This window comes from Temnothorax nylanderi, unplaced genomic scaffold (genome assembly GCF_030848795.1).
Source record: "Temnothorax nylanderi isolate EJ_2023f unplaced genomic scaffold, tnyl_v1.0 TNYL_tig0613_pilon, whole genome shotgun sequence".
Classification (NCBI taxonomy): domain Eukaryota; kingdom Metazoa; phylum Arthropoda; class Insecta; order Hymenoptera; family Formicidae; genus Temnothorax; species Temnothorax nylanderi.
Window position 1 is genome coordinate 18,168 of NW_027249675.1, and position 16,391 is coordinate 34,558.

A 16,391-nucleotide genomic window follows, 5' to 3' on the forward strand; every position below is an offset into this window, starting at 1 on the left:
ACCATCATCCGAAGAAAAACTCTTAAAGTTGGGTGTGATTTCGGACCGCCAATTGAAGATTAACCTTCAAATGATGGTTAACCTTCAATTGGTCTGAAATCACACCCAACTTTATGAGTTTTTCTATGGTGTTTTTTTTAACGGTTAACACCAAAAGTTGAGTGTATTTTTCCATAAGGGTTCAGTTTGATTAAGTATATAAAAAATGTCTCTATTTTTATTTTTTTGAGCTAGCAAATTATATTCTTGGTTTTTATGGTGATTAATATTTTGTGCAACTGCATCAATCTTTTTGTTGCTAGCGATTAATATTTGTTTTTATGTATTCGATTACTGCGCAAGTGTTGCGCATTTCGTTAATTTTATCAGAAGTTTACTTATCTTCTTTTTGTAACCACTGGATTTAAAGCAAACCAATATAAACACAATAATTGTAATTTATAAACGTTTTTTTTTATCTTATAACTCATTCTCTGTTGATACCATATTCTCTAATCCCATTATTATCCTAATTAGCAGACAATGTTTTTTAAACGTTTGAAAAATATTTGAAAATCAATTTTAAACACATATTAAAAAACGTTTGAAAAACATTGCCTGTTGATTGAAACCGCAAAATTTCGGCAAGCTACAACAGGGGCTGGATTTTTGAATTTATTCGCAAGAGAAAGGTATGCGCAAATTCTACTCTTACAGAAAAGTTGCAAGTTGATCGCATGGCTTTTAGTTAATCAACTTGCAACTTTTTTATAAGAGCAGAATTTCCGCATACGTTTTTCTTGCAAATAAATTCAAGGATCCAGCCCCAGGTGCGCGCGCGCTGTGCCTTAAAAGCCTCATTAAGAACGTATAAAGGTCTTATTTGAATTTAATTAAATTTAAATTAGATTTAGAACTTATTAAGAACATATAAAGGTCTTATTTGAATTCAACATATTAAGAACATATAAAAGTTTTATTTGAATTTAATGAAATTTGAATAAAATGTACAACTTATTAATTTCATATATGGTTTCAATAAGATTAATATTTAAATTGAATATATTAGCTAATTAAATCCTTATTAAGCCAAATTAAATACGAATATTTTGATGATGAAATGATACTGTAAGAAGTACGTATATATACTTTGTATACTACGAAACATACGTACGAGTATACACGTCAATTAAGAATATACGACATGTATTCATATGTTCGAGATTTTTAATCGAAATGTATATTGGCATTTCTTCTTATATTCTTAATTAAGTTTTATATATAGAACAAATATGAGCCATATTAATGCAGTTATTCAGCATTAATTTAAATCAAATAAAATTTAAATGGAAATTTTATTAAGGTCCATATAAAGTTCATATTTAACTGTTTTCCGCGGGTTTAACCGTCGATAGTTAACTGATAAGCATTCTCACATGTCAAACATAATTGGAACATAATTGAAAATAATCTATTTCGATTTTTTTACGAACTTTCGCGATACAAAATAAAATAAAATGCTTCTGCGCTGCATCTACGGATAGCCGTGCGAATATCGACTCATCTGTTGGTTATAACCACTCGTATATAGTCCCGCTTTTGTTGTTACCTCTTGTCACCTGTAAAACAAATTTTTACATTTATACCTGTATATAGTTGTATAATTTCATATATTTTCCTTTGACAACCTATTTTGACATTGCAAAAAACATAACAAAAAAGTATCTGTACCTAGGGGAGGTAATCGACCTTTGAAAAATCTTTATTATCTTGGCAAATCAACATTATTTATGGCTCTCCTCTTTGAATTACTTCGAAGCCACGTACTTATGTAGCCTGTGACTTTTGATCTCGAAAAATTTCCTTTATATTGTTTGCCACATGCATCTGAAAAAAGATTTAAAAAATTACAATATTATGCATGAGAAATACTAAATACGGGATTTAAGTTGATAAGTTAATCATCATATTTATTAAGAGTAGATGAAGTGTATTTTAAAGGGGGAGCCTCATGTAACCAGTCAAAAAAATCGAAAAAAATTTTATTGCACAAATGTTGCTAAAACCATTACCCAAGTTTCAATAAGTAGCCATTTATTTTAATGTCTTTTAAAAAAAAATTCCAGAAAATTGCCTTGTTTTCAGCGTTTTACATGAAGCTTCCCCCTTAAGACACAGCAGGACTGAAAGTAAGAGTTTCATGTTTTTTTTCTCAGAATTTTCAATAACTTACCAATAATGCACATACCACACTTTAGTGACTTGATTCCTTTTTTTATCTCTGCCCCTGTCCAATTCAGTTGTGATGCAACCTCAGGAGAGAAAATCTTCTTACATATACTAGTGGCCATTTCTCCTTCGTGTACCCCTCTTCCAGCTACAACACTAAAATGGGATACCTGTACAGAAAAAAAGTTATTAGCAAAAAGTTATATTGATGTGTTGAGAAGAGTTGCTAAGTTTTCATAAATGCAGGACATTAAATATTTACCGCAAAATCATAGTTGTCACCGTTTTGGAGAAACAACTCCCATTCATAAAAAGAATTCATGTCACGTAATGGAAGAGTAGGCCATCCTTCTGGTTTTTTTACATTTTCGGCAGTTCTAACAAGGTCCATAATAAGATCCAGTTTATGGTCTACATTTTTAAGATTCCACGACAGTTCTTCTTGCTTAGAGAGAACTGTCTTCAGCACAAGCACATCTGTAACATAAAACATTGAAGCCAACATATACCCAGATAGCAAAACCTGTAAAGACAAATCACATTTTCAAAAGATGTATTATATATAGATGTATTATAGATAGTTTTAGTATACTACCCAGTACACTACAACTTAGTCAAAATGATGTCAAAGTCATCAAATCGATGAGGAGTATGATGTCAAAATGAGTAATCAAAATAATGGCAAAATAAATTAAAATATGTTTACACATAAATAATACCGAATTTTATTTGTATTCCGGAAGATCGATTGTGTACTTCAAAACTTAGTGAAAATTACAAAAGTGAGCGAATTCACCAGGTGACAATGAAATGTTAACTAATGAAATTTTAAATATTCTAGTATAAATTCGCTCATTTTTTTATTTTTCACTGTTTTAAAGTACATAATCGACCCCCAGGTAGAACAGAGAAAGTGATGACGATTTTGACGTCATATTGACATCATTTTGTAGTCAAAAGCCTAGTGGCTGTTTTTACTGGGTAGAGTAGTGAAAGAAATAAGTGAATAAATGTTACAATTGCATACATTTCCCTGCCGAAGATAAAGATATATCTTGATCCAAGTTTGATTCATTTGCTGTTGAGGGCGCTAAACAAAATCAAAATGCATTAAACAAGACAGTGAGATACAATAACACAGAAAAACAATATCGTACAACCGTAGCTAGCTATTCAAGCTAATCTGTATTTACCAGTCAATATTTTTTGCACATTTAATACTGTAGATGTTGTGACGAGTGGTTTGTTAGATGCGACAGAGCTTGAACGACTAAATGTGGCAGACTGATTGGAGGCAACAGAACTTGAACGACTAAATGTAGCAGACTGGTTGGATGAGACAGAGCTTGAACAACTAAATGTAGAAGACTTTGGATCAAGTGCAAGGGCAGAGACTGGACGTTGCCTAGGCTGACAAGTTGTAACGGACGTCACATCATCTGTATTATCTACCTCATCTGCAATAATAAACAAATAATATGATACACCAGCATATCTCAAAAATATTTCTAATTCCAATAGCGCTTACCTATGAGTGATGGAGGAATTACTAAAGAAAAGTCAGGTGATCTGAATTGTACATTCATATCATATTGGTCACTAGGTCTTTCATCTTCTTTATCTATTATTCCCGGATTCTCTCGCACATGAGCCTCCGTCTCTTTTTCGTACCGTGCTTTCTTTATTCGTTCCTGAATTCTTTTGCGAGCTTTTTCAAGTTCCATATTGATATATTCTGCACCGCATTTTTTAGGTACTTCTAGATTATCATCAACCATTTCTTCCTCTGTGTCTGACCTTTCATCAATTGTACCAATTCTCCTCCATTTTTTTTCAACTCTTTGATTTTTCAATCTTTGCAGAGCATTCCGTACAGAGCTACTACTTCTGATTTGAAGATGCTTTTTATAATTAGACTTTGGTGGCCTTTTTATAATTAGACTTTGGTGGCCTTTTTATAATTAGACTGGGTAGAGCCTTTCCCTTTATCTTGGAAATTCGTGTGTGATTTTTCTCCTTCTCCTTCTCCTCCTCCTCCTCCTCCTCCTCATCATCATCATCATCATCATCATCATCATCATCATCATCATCATCATCATCATCATCATCATCATCATCATCATCATCATCATCATCATCATCATCATCATCATCATCATCATCATCATCATCATCATCATCATCATCATCATCATCATCATCATCATCATCATCATCATCATCATCATCATCATCATCATCATCATCATCATCATCATCATCATCATCATCATCATCATCATCATCATCATCATCATCATCATCATCATCATCATCATCATCATCATCATCATCATCATCATCATCATCATCATCATCATCATCATCATCATCATCATCATCATCATCATCATCATCATCATCATCATCATCATCATCATCATCATCATCATCATCATCATCATCATCATCATCATCATCATCATCATCATCATCATCATCATCATCATCATCATCATCATCATCATCATCATCATCATCATCATCATCATCATCATCATCATCATCATCATCATCATCATCATCATCATCATCATCATCATCATCATCATCATCATCATCATCATCATCATCATCATCATCATCATCATCATCATCATCATCATCATCATCATCATCATCATCATCATCATCATCATCATCATCATCATCATCATCATCATCATCATCATCATCATCATCATCATCATCATCATCATCATCATCATCATCATCATCATCATCATCATCATCATCATCATCATCATCATCATCATCATCATCATCATCATCATCATCATCATCATCATCATCATCATCATCATCATCATCATCATCATCATCATCATCATCATCATCATCATCATCATCATCATCATCATCATCATCATCATCATCATCATCATCATCATCATCATCATCATCATCATCATCATCATCATCATCATCATCATCATCATCATCATCATCATCTCATCATCATCATCATCATCATCATCATCATCATCATCATCATCATCATCATCATCATCATCATCATCATCATCATCATCATCATCATCATCATCATCATCATCATCATCATCATCATCATCATCATCATCATCATCATCATCATCATCATCATCATCATCATCATCATCATCACATCATCATCATCATCATCATCATCATCATCATCATCATCATCATCATCATCATCATCATCATCATCATCATCATCATCATCATCATCATCATCATCATCATCATCATCATCATCATCATCATCATCATCATCATCATCATCATCATCATCATCATCATCATCATCATCATCATCATCATCATCATCATCATCATCATCATCATCATCATCATCATCATCATCATCATCATCATCATCATCATCATCATCATCATCATCATCATCATCATCATCATCATCATCATCATCATCATCATCATCATCATCATCATCATCATCATCATCATCATCATCATCATCATCATCATCATCATCATCATCATCATCATCACCATTAAAAAGTATATTTTTCTTTTTTTTTTCTCATGCCTCTTCCGGTTTCTTTTTCTGTATCGAACCCATCTGTATCCTCGGCCATTGGCAGCATTTCTCTGGCTTTCTTATACGAATCTTGAAATAAAACAAGCAACAAATGTTTCAACAGTAAACTTACTAAGAGTATCAGATTTTTTAGTTTAGGATATAAACTCACCATAAGTTTTTCGCACTGCACATGGAAGAACTTTCCATGTATCACTGTCTGCATCAACATATGCTTTTACAGCTTTGCTTTCCTTTTTTGGATTTTGTGGACATAAAACAATATCATCACAAATCCACTTGGTTGGGACAACAGATGTAATTGTTTGTCCATTATCTTGTGTTTCTATAATGCTATACTGCTTTATCTAAAATAAGATATAATGTTATAATTTTCCTGCTTAGAAAACAAGAAAAAAAACAATGTTTGCACCCGCCAGAACATCTGTTAAGGAGGGTGGTTGCTCAAATCAATTTGATAAGAATTAGTTTAAATTTATGGAGGATATTCGTGTATGGGAATCTATTGTCCATGCCAAAGTTGAAGAGCAGTTCAATAAGGGGAGAATTTCCTGTGTGATGTTCTGGGTCTCTTCGACTATCAAATGACTCATCAGTTCTTTCTATCCCAATTTTGGTAGAATAATAAACGAAGCCATCATAACCTCCTTCTTGATCGGATCTTTCACATCCATCATGTGAGGTAGAACCTTTTATACACTTCAAATAGGCACGAGCAGGTGCATCGCCCAAGTAATACCTAATATCGACATCAAAATGTCTGTTTTCAAATACGACACCTTCACGTCTAAGATCTTTAATTTCTTGGATAAAGTTCCTTAAATAATCTTGAATTGGTTTAGGTTTTCCCAATCCGTAGAATATTCCAATAACAAATGGCGTAGAATCTACAAAATCTTTGCATCTGGCCAGAATAGGCCAACACTCTTCGGAAACATTTCTATAAACTTTTACGCCATCAATAAAAACATCTAGCATAATTGTGTTACAATTTTTGATGCCATGCTTCAGTTTTGACATGATACCACATCTTAGGCCGACATGGGAATATTCCCCATTAGAAAGCATACTCAGTACAGTTTTCCTTGGAAAGGTCTTAAAATGTTAAGCAATGCATTAACAGCCACACTGGTAATATTGTATCTATTACTCCACAGTTGCAGAGATCTCGTTAATGAATCATCGTCATCATCTTGTTCATGATGTTCAATATCATCACGTAAAAATTTGTTGTGCCGCCGCCTTGAATTGGAGATCAGGGCCGGCACCGAGTTCTTTGGATCCGCCGATTAGGGAGAGAGGATACTGGCGATATTGAGTTTGCAGTCGCGTTAAATAAAAGATAGTTTTATTGATATAATTGTGTATTTACACTACCCTGACTTGCGGGTTACACTTCACGTTTCGTTGTCTCGCGGTACGCGCTTGGTTCTTAGACTGCCCGCCGTTCCTTGGAAGGGCGGGCTTTTTATCGCCTCGGCATTGCTGACTTAGCAGTCAGCGATTTTGACTTCGCGATCAACGTCCTAGTGGGCTGGTGATATCCCGAATGACCATATATGGTCATTACCGCGACGCGTGCTGGCTTTCGCGTCATCGGTCCTCGTCGCTGGGGACGGATTACCCAGTAATCCGGCCCTCGGTGTTGCTAGGTGCCATACTTTATCGTGAATACGTTGTGCGCTCACAACAAATTCATCGTTATGATGGATGTCATTGAAAACAAATCTTTTGAGAATATCTTCAACTAAATTTTGCTCAATATCAACATGCTGAATAGGAACATGTGGCAAATCGGGCCGCAAATCCTCAAACAGGAAGTCAGGATTGACGTGAACAGGGGACAAGGGAGCGGGCAGATCGGCAGGTACATCCCCAGACAGCTCAGTTCCAAGTTGAATATGTGCTCGAGGATTTACAATATGGATTTCATTATTGATAGCTTCCTCTTGTGAAACATTAAGAATTTCTTGGAGTTTATCTCGAGCAGCAGATGCTGCTTGATGCTTTATGTAGCTCGTTTTAAGAATCTTCTTTGGAAGCATGGTTATTTAATAAACAAAAATAAATAAAACAATAAATAGAATGAATTCAATGCTGAATATCTGATTTAAAGTTTTATAAGAGTGTCTCAAATTTTGTAAACCCATTCCTTGAAAAATCCAGGATTTTCCAGGAATTTTTATCAAAATTCCAAGTAAGATTAGAGAATTTTTTAATGCAGCTTTACAACAATTTTATTTTAATAAACAAATGTTTCGCTCGACAAAGTAACAACTAAATAAATTCAAACGGCCAATTTCGAGCAATTATCAGGTGTTAAAGAAAAATATTTAATACATTCAATATAGTATACAATTTCGTTAACGTTTCGCGCCTTACTTGGCCTTCCTCAGAACAATAAAAATTACAAAAACGCATATATATCTCGCATTATTCTAAGAGTACAACGAATCAACTCATTACGACGCCACAATTTGCATTAATCCGGTCTCACCAAAGCAATCGGACAGTTAGTCATATTGAAGTCAAAAGTGTCAATTATTCGTCAATCCACGCACTGAGTCGGTCGCTTCTCCCGCTGTATGTCCCTTATTCGTCCATGAAAACTCATATGGATGTAAATTCCTTGTCTCACAACCATCTTAGTGACAACTATGTTAAAAATAGAATTCACATAAGACCGAAAAAAATTTTTGATTTAAAACGAGCTTAGCCACAAATGACTCACATAAGTAGTCGATGAAACAAAGAGCCGGGGTGAATTCATTACAACGTCTCGCACAACGTGTGTTCATCGTGAGAGATAACGGACGACTGAGACGATACCCGCATTACAAGGACACGAAAACATAAATCTTTGTTATTAACCCAACGTTCAAGATAATCGATTCAAGATGTCAAAATAAGCATCGTTTAGCAGTTCCGTGTCTTTATTTAAATTTATACCATTAATCTGCTCTTTAATATGTATCATTTCTGCGGTTAATCTCTTTTTGTAATTATGCTCAACTTCCAGAATGCGCGTATTATCCCAGTCAAACGAATGATTAAATTTAGTAGAATGTTCCGAAACAACAGAATGCTTTGAATCATCTAATCTTATATTGTTTTTATGTTCCTTTAATCTAGTTTGCAGCTGCCTTTTTGTTTGACCGACATAAGAGGCATCACAATTGTTACAACATATTTTATAAACTACGTCATTATTAGAAAAATGGGCGTTCTTATCCTTATGGACCTTAATGATGCTACTAAGATTGTTAAGAATGCGATATCCCACAGAATTTTCAGATTTATCGATTGCTGAAGCGATGATTTCGGAAGTGTGCCCCAAATACGGAATAACAATAAAACTTTTTTTCTCTGCATTTTCGGAATCAACACTCGTATTGTTATGCTTAATCGACTGAATTTTCCTCAGTCTCTTGTTAATATGTAAAAAAATCAAATTAATGCGGGTATCGTCTCAGTCGTCCGCTATCTCTCACGATGAACACACGTTGTGCGAGACGTTGTAATGAATTCACCCCGGCTCTTTGTTTCATCGACTACTTATGTGAGTCATTTGTGGCTAAGCTCGTTTTAAATCAAAAATTTTTTTCGGTCTTATGTGAATTCTATTTTTAACATAGTTGTCACTAAGATGGTTGTGAGACAAGGAATTTACATCCATATGAGTTTTCATGGACGAATAAGGGACATACAGCGGGAGAAGCGACCGACTCAGTGCGTGGATTGACGAATAATTGACACTTTTGACTTCAATATGACTAACTGTCCGATTGCTTTGGTGAGACCGGATTAATGCAAATTGTGGCATCGTAATGAGTTGATTCGTTGTACTCTTAGAATAATGCGAGATATATATGCGTTTTTGTAATTTTTATTGTTCTGAGGAAGGCCAAGTAAGGCGCGAAACGTTAACGAAATTGTATACTATATTGAATGTATTAAATATTTTTCTTTAACACCTGATAATTGCTCGAAATTGGCCGTTTGAATTTATTTAATTTTATTTTACTACACACGCGTTTTTTAATATTCTTTAAGTATGTAATTACAAAGAAAAGTCACTTAAGATTTCAAATTAAATTGAAGAAAGTAGGTACTACAAGGAAATAATATGAACTAATGTCATATAACAATCTGTCTACTGTACATGGAAGTAGCTTATCAGAAGTACAGAATTTGAAAGATGGTAAAAGATGCAACGCTAATTTAGAACGATAAAGGATATTATTGTTATATCAATTGAATAATACATATTACGGAATTATGCACTAAAGAATTAACATTCAGCTATTAATTATATAATCTGGACAATATATTTATCAAATGATTGACAATAAAATGTTACTTAAATATTGAACGTAACAGAAATATATAAATTTTATTTTTAAATTTATTTGATATCTCTTTCTGACAAAATTATTTCTTACATTTTCTGTATCCAGTGATGAAACGTTTGAGAATTTCAGAAAATGCTCAGAAAGACAGTTAGTTATTACATTTTAAACACAACTTGTTTAACTTGTTTGTTACATCTACTTCTTTCTGAGCATTTTCTGAAATTCTCAAACGTTTCATCACTGGATACAGAAAATGTAAGAAATAATTTTGTCAGAAAGAGATATAAAATATAAATTTAAAAATAAAATTTATATATTTCTGTTACGTTCAATATTTAAATAACATTTTATTGTCAATTATTTGATAAATACATTGTCCACACTATATAATTAATAGCTCAATGTTAATTCTTTAGTGCATAATTCCGTAATATGTATTATTCAATTGATATAACAATAATATCCTTTATCGTTCTAAATTAGCGTTGCATCTTTTACCATCTTTCGAATTCTGTACTTCCGATAAGCTACATCCATATACAGTAGACAGATTGTTATATGACATATTAGTTCGGATCATATTATTTCCTTGTAGTACTTTCTTCAATTTAATTTCAGATCTTAAGTAACTTTTCTTTGTAATTACATACTTAAAGAATATTAAAAAACGCGTGTGTAGTAAAATATAGTTTTTAAACTATTTTTTCTTGGAAGAGATTTGTGTTAAATATTTTTTGTAGTATTTAAAATATGTCGATGTTTAAGTTTTTTACGAGAAAGTTTTATTGTACTACCAAAGACTGGTATAAGTTTAAATAAATAAAAATTTTTTTATATATATATAAAACATATACAAAAATATAAAATAAAATCTATATTATTATTATCAAGAATTAAAAGCCTTGCGATCCAAGCCTAGTTCTTTGACGGCCTTATGTTAGTTTCTATAAGGCCGTCAAAGAACTAGGCTTGGATCGCAAGGCTTTTAATTCTTGATATTGTATATTGTCGATCCTATTTCTCTTATTATTATTTATTCACGTCGCCTGAGTAAAACGTTCCAAACTATTATCACCGGTTATTGCGATAAACATTACCACATGCCTCGGTGGTCGAATTGGTACGACGCCCTACACGGAATGAGGGAGGTTCCAGGTTCGAACCCTGGCTGAGGTAATTTTTTTCGCAATAAAATTCTTTACAGTTTTTAGATAATTAAATCGAGTCGATTTAATTCCGGGGAGGGAAGGGTTTTTAATTCTAACAATAACTGTGTTTTAAAGTCCGACATTAATCGGCGCGCAGTTTGTTGGAAAAATTATATGTATATATATAGTATATATATATACAGAAACTAACATAAGGCCGTCAAAGAACTAGGCTTGGATCGCAAGGCTTTTAATTCTTGATATTGTATATTGTCGATCCTATTTCTCTTATTATTATATATTATTATTATTAAAAAAGAATAAATATCTAAATATTAAAAAAATTTTTTTATTTATTTAAACTTATTCCAGTCTTTGGTAGTCAATAAATCAAGAGAATCAAGAGAAGATACACGGTAGTATCTCGTAACTAGTAATACTCACGGGAGAATCCATGATTAACCACGTCCGAACACGTTAACAACTTCGCTGTTTTGATTGTTATTATTAGCTAGTTAGTATATTATAGCTGATCTATAACGCAGCACCGTGCAGATTCCTGTTCCCACTTATGTTGTCAGGGACGACACAACTATTATGCAGCAAAATTAAATCTTGGAAAAAAAACAGAATTAGAACACACAGATCGAGACTATGGGCCTTGAATAACCTCGATGAGACTGATGAACACGCGCGTACGTACAGACATGTTTAACGATTCGCGACTTTGAAAATGACAATCGGACGCAGGCGTCGTGGGCGTGAGTCCGACCCCCCCTCCCCCGTCTTTCTCCGTACTGGCGAGTAATAATGCCTCGTCCACACATGCATCCCACTTGCCACGCTCGAGATACATTACGACGCGGTAGCCAATTATTCTTTCGCTTATACGAAAAAGCGATAAATTAACTGGCTACCGCGTCGCGTTTCGCCGTGCGCCAATCGTTGTCATGTCCTATATGCAAAAGCCGAATCGCGCCCGTATATGAAACCGATCTACCTCAGATTAAAAATGACGATGAAATTCGCAGAGCAGCTCAACAGTTACGAAATGATATATTGAATATGCCTGTAACGAAAATGTCAGAAAATTATACACTGGAAGATTAGATTAAGGGCGAATGCGAAATTCCATTGTCATTGCGTACATTTATGTCTATACACTTTTATGCGGAACAAATGTGAGACGAAAAAAAAGCGAATACACGCAGCGCTCACAATATCATCGATATCTCAGACATGATTTTTTCTGTGCAGAAAGGATTCAGACAGTGACGATGAGATTCAGAATATTTTATTTTATACATTCTACGTATTACTTTATTAAAAAGAATGAATAATATACAATGAAACATTATTCCACATTTTATTGTCCATCTATTTTGCATGTTCATAATTAAGTGACAAACCCGATTTATATACTAACATTAAAGGAAAATTACCGTGTGCGCACTGCAGCCTGCAGCAAAAGAACGTCGTGGGCGCTCTTAATTTTAAGTTTCAGAGCAGTATGTAAGAACTCGTTTGGTCCGCGTTCAAAAGCCGTAAGAATTTTTTTTTCGTATTATTTGTAGTTCAAACTTACCTCTCATAATTTGTCTTCGCGTTACTTTTCTTTTCCTGAGGGCAAAACTAAGTGACGTACAGTAAAATTTCCTTAAGAAATTTTGTACCTGAAGGAACACTCTTTAAATGTGTACCATTAAATTTGCTTGAAAACTTTAATTAATTGTTGAAAATTGCCTTTGACAAAATCGTGTTGATTTTGGCCCGGTCTCCCCTATATATATATTGAAATAATTGCTTTGACAAACGATCGCTCTGTTAGAAGCCGTATAAAGACAGTAACAGTCGCAATACTTAAAAAAAATTTCCTTCCGGACAAAACACGTCCGAACTGGTCCGCGCACGTTAGTCAGCTCATTTGTAGCGTCAAATGGACCGTAGCCATACGTATATACACAGAGTACTCTGATTGTGATATCTACGCTTCGACCATTCGACGACAACCGCTGTTGCTTTGACAGACGATCGCTCTTGATTGACTGGTCACTTGAGTCGAGTTAAGCCTCTTGCACAATGCCAGGCAACAGGCAATAGGAAAAGGAAATAACCAAAAAATCGTTAATTACAACCTAAAAAATTCGAATGCTATGATTGGTTGGCAACAAGCAATAGGCACAGAATTTCCAACGTGACGGAAACTGTGTGTCTATATTGCCTATATCACTGATTATTCTGCATTTATACATGATTTCTGATTTCTATTCCCTGCTCCTATTGCCTACTGTTGCCTGGCATTGTGCAAGGGGCTTAACTCGCCCGACAGCAAGCGTCTTCGCCCGCTCGCTTTATCACAACTATCGTCAACAAAAGACGCTCGACTTTTCGCGCGTAGCACTACGACGCACTTATGGATGCACTCGACTCCGCTCGCAATACGAGGAGTGGTTCGTCCTGGCCTTTATTTTGAGCAGCCCTGCTTGACGGCAAAAATTATAAGAAGAAGAAGAAGAAGACTCCGCTCCCACAGCGCCTCGACAACAACAACTCGGCTCAACGTACCTATATCATTTTTACAAAAGGCATTCTTCATAGTTGTTATGTTATATCCATGCCATGGTTGATCGGTAATTTATGAAACACGAATTGACAGATTCAGATATATGCATAAATAACAGCAATATGTATAACGTTGATACAGTTGGAAAGTTAAAACTTTGTACGATATATTACAAATTACAACAAGAAATGTACTAGCAATTCTAATTATATAAATATGTTCATTCGTAATACAAAACCTCGATTTTAATAAATTCACGTGTTTCATCGTTTAATCGAATTGACGAATAAAAAATGACGAGTAAATTATGTTATTGTTACGCTGTATCCTCAATATGCGAATATATATGTTCAACATTAATATATATGTAACTTTCACCAACAATTAAGCATATGTTATGCTACAGAGTTATTTTAATCCGGAGATAAAAAGAGACTATAGAGAAGTACAATTTCTGTGAGTTCCGCGGCGCCTTGTCGCTTGACATATCGATGATCGAACAGGGTAGTGGTGATCCTCTGACTCTGACGCTTCTTTCTTTCTTATACTTGCTTATTTTGGTGAGCATAAAGCTATCGCATAACAATATTAACAATACAGATATACGAATAAATCTTTTTTGCCAGTCAGCGCGTCGAATATTATTTTATATTAAATATTATTAAATATTTTATATTTTATATTAAAAATGCCATATGACAAAATTTGGAATATCAGAAAATTCTTAATAAAAGAGAAAAAATGCAATAATTATATAATAATAAATTTAATTTTTTATAAGTTCTAAAGTCTGTCAGCAACTTTTCGGAAATATTACAAATGCAATGTTGTATGTGAAACATTCAAAAATATAACGCGTGCAATGCAAACGTAATAATAGTTTTATCATGTATCAGAAATGTTTCTAAACCATTACATCTGCAATATTTCTCCCGCAATATTGTAGAAAATTCACTGCCTGCAATTCAATTTTTTATTACCGACGCAATCTTTCAGAAATTTTTAACAAATATTTTAAATGCAATGTTGCGTTTGATATGTTACAGAAATATTATTCGTGCAAAGTAAACGTAATAATACTTTTATAATGCTTTAGAAATGTTTCTGAAATATTGCATCTACTACATTTTTTTTGCAATATTACAGAATCTTACAAATATTGTAAACAACTTTCTGAAAGATTTCAGACATATTGTTAATGCAACCTCGAAAAAAAAGAAAGTGGTAGTATTATACTTCGAAAAAACCTAAGTAACAAGTGGTAGACGTACTCTTTGTATCTCGAAAAATCTCGAAAAAATCTAAGCAGTAGTATCTTTATTTCCAAAAAATTATAACCCAAGTGATACACATCACAAAATTATGTTACCTTATCAAAGAAGAGTCGCGCTTCAAGTGATCTATTACAATTACAAAAAAGAAATGATATCTCTTTAAATTACAACGCCAATTACAGAGAGAACATATATATTGCCTCAAAAAATAATTGTTGCACTACTTTAAAAAATCTTTACATGGTGTCAATTAGAAAAAGAATGTATGATAACAATTTTATAAGATTAAAAAATTTTATTTAAATTTAACAAGGGAATACAAGATATTTAAATACAAAGTTTACATGTGTATTTTCTAGTGGTCACAAAGAATTACAGAGGAACAGTACAAAATAAAAATATTTTATTAAAATATTTAATCCAACGAGGGAATACAAGGTATTTAAATACAAAGTTCATATATATGTATTTTTCAATAGAATAAAAGATTTAATCACAAAGAATTACAGAGGTAACAGTACAAAATAAAAATATTTTATTAAAATACATAAATTTTTCTTGTAAAAAAACTTGGCGCTGCTAGACCTCGAAATTTTAAATAAATAAATAAAGCATCGAAAACTTATCCTATACTTAATTATAAGCCACATTATTCGCCGTCGTCACGCACACCCATATCACTCGCACATACACACCACGCTGATAATCATTTTGTTATTCCCGTCGCATTCTTCTCTGAATTATTTTTATTTATTGTTATCCTTATTTATTTAAAATTTCGAGGTCTAGCAGCGCCAAGTTTTTTTACAAGAAAAATTTATGTATTTTAATAAAATATTTTTATTTTGTACTGTTACCTCTGTAATTCTTTGTGATTAAATCTTTTATTCGATTGAAAAATACATATATATGAACTTTGTATTTAAATACCTTGTATTCCCTCGTTGGATTAAATATTTTAATAAAATATTTTTATTTTGTACTGTTCCTCTGTAATTCTTTGTGACCACTAGAAAATACACATGTAAACTTTGTATTTAAATATCTTGTATTCCTTTGTTAAATTTAAATAAAATTTTTTAATTTTATAAAATTGTTATCATACATTCTTTTTCTAATTGACACCATGTAAAGATTTTTTAAAGTAGTGCAACAATTATTTTTTGAGGCAATATATATGTTCTCTCTGTAATTGGCGCTGTAATTTAAAGAGATATCATTTCTTTTTTGTAATTGTAATAGATCACTTGAAGCGCGACT

The 16,391-nt window shown here is 33.2% G+C and overlaps 2 protein-coding genes across 4 annotated transcripts; both read right to left on the reverse strand.

The window, feature by feature from the left end:
* Positions 1-1,315: 1,315 nt before the first annotated feature.
* On the reverse strand, positions 1,316-4,337 carry LOC139784334 (uncharacterized). Its single transcript, XM_071723502.1, has 7 exons — positions 3,737-4,337; positions 3,402-3,665; positions 3,236-3,298; positions 2,471-2,685; positions 2,213-2,378; positions 1,711-1,866; positions 1,316-1,598 (listed from the first exon to the last, which is right to left on the reverse strand). Exons 1-6 carry the CDS (start codon positions 3,984-3,986, stop codon positions 1,745-1,747), a joined length of 1,080 nt encoding a protein of 359 aa, XP_071579603.1. The 5' UTR covers positions 3,987-4,337; the 3' UTR covers positions 1,316-1,598; positions 1,711-1,744.
* Positions 4,338-5,653: 1,316 nt separating this feature from the next.
* LOC139784331 (uncharacterized) lies at positions 5,654-13,292 on the reverse strand. Of its 3 annotated transcripts, XM_071723495.1 has the most exons (4): positions 12,880-13,292; positions 11,739-11,908; positions 5,946-6,141; positions 5,654-5,863 (listed from the first exon to the last, which is right to left on the reverse strand). In XM_071723495.1, exons 2-4 carry the CDS (start codon positions 11,748-11,750, stop codon positions 5,748-5,750), a joined length of 324 nt encoding a protein of 107 aa, XP_071579596.1. In that variant the 5' UTR covers positions 11,751-11,908; positions 12,880-13,292; the 3' UTR covers positions 5,654-5,747. The 3 variants fall into 3 exon arrangements, 2 of the variants coding, with proteins under 2 accessions (XP_071579596.1, XP_071579595.1); XR_011721542.1 differs by lacking the exons at positions 11,739-11,908; positions 12,880-13,292 and adding an exon at positions 8,526-9,440 and having other exon boundaries at positions 5,946-8,449; XM_071723494.1 differs by having other exon boundaries at positions 11,739-13,292.
* Between the last annotated feature and the right edge of the window lie 3,099 nt (positions 13,293-16,391).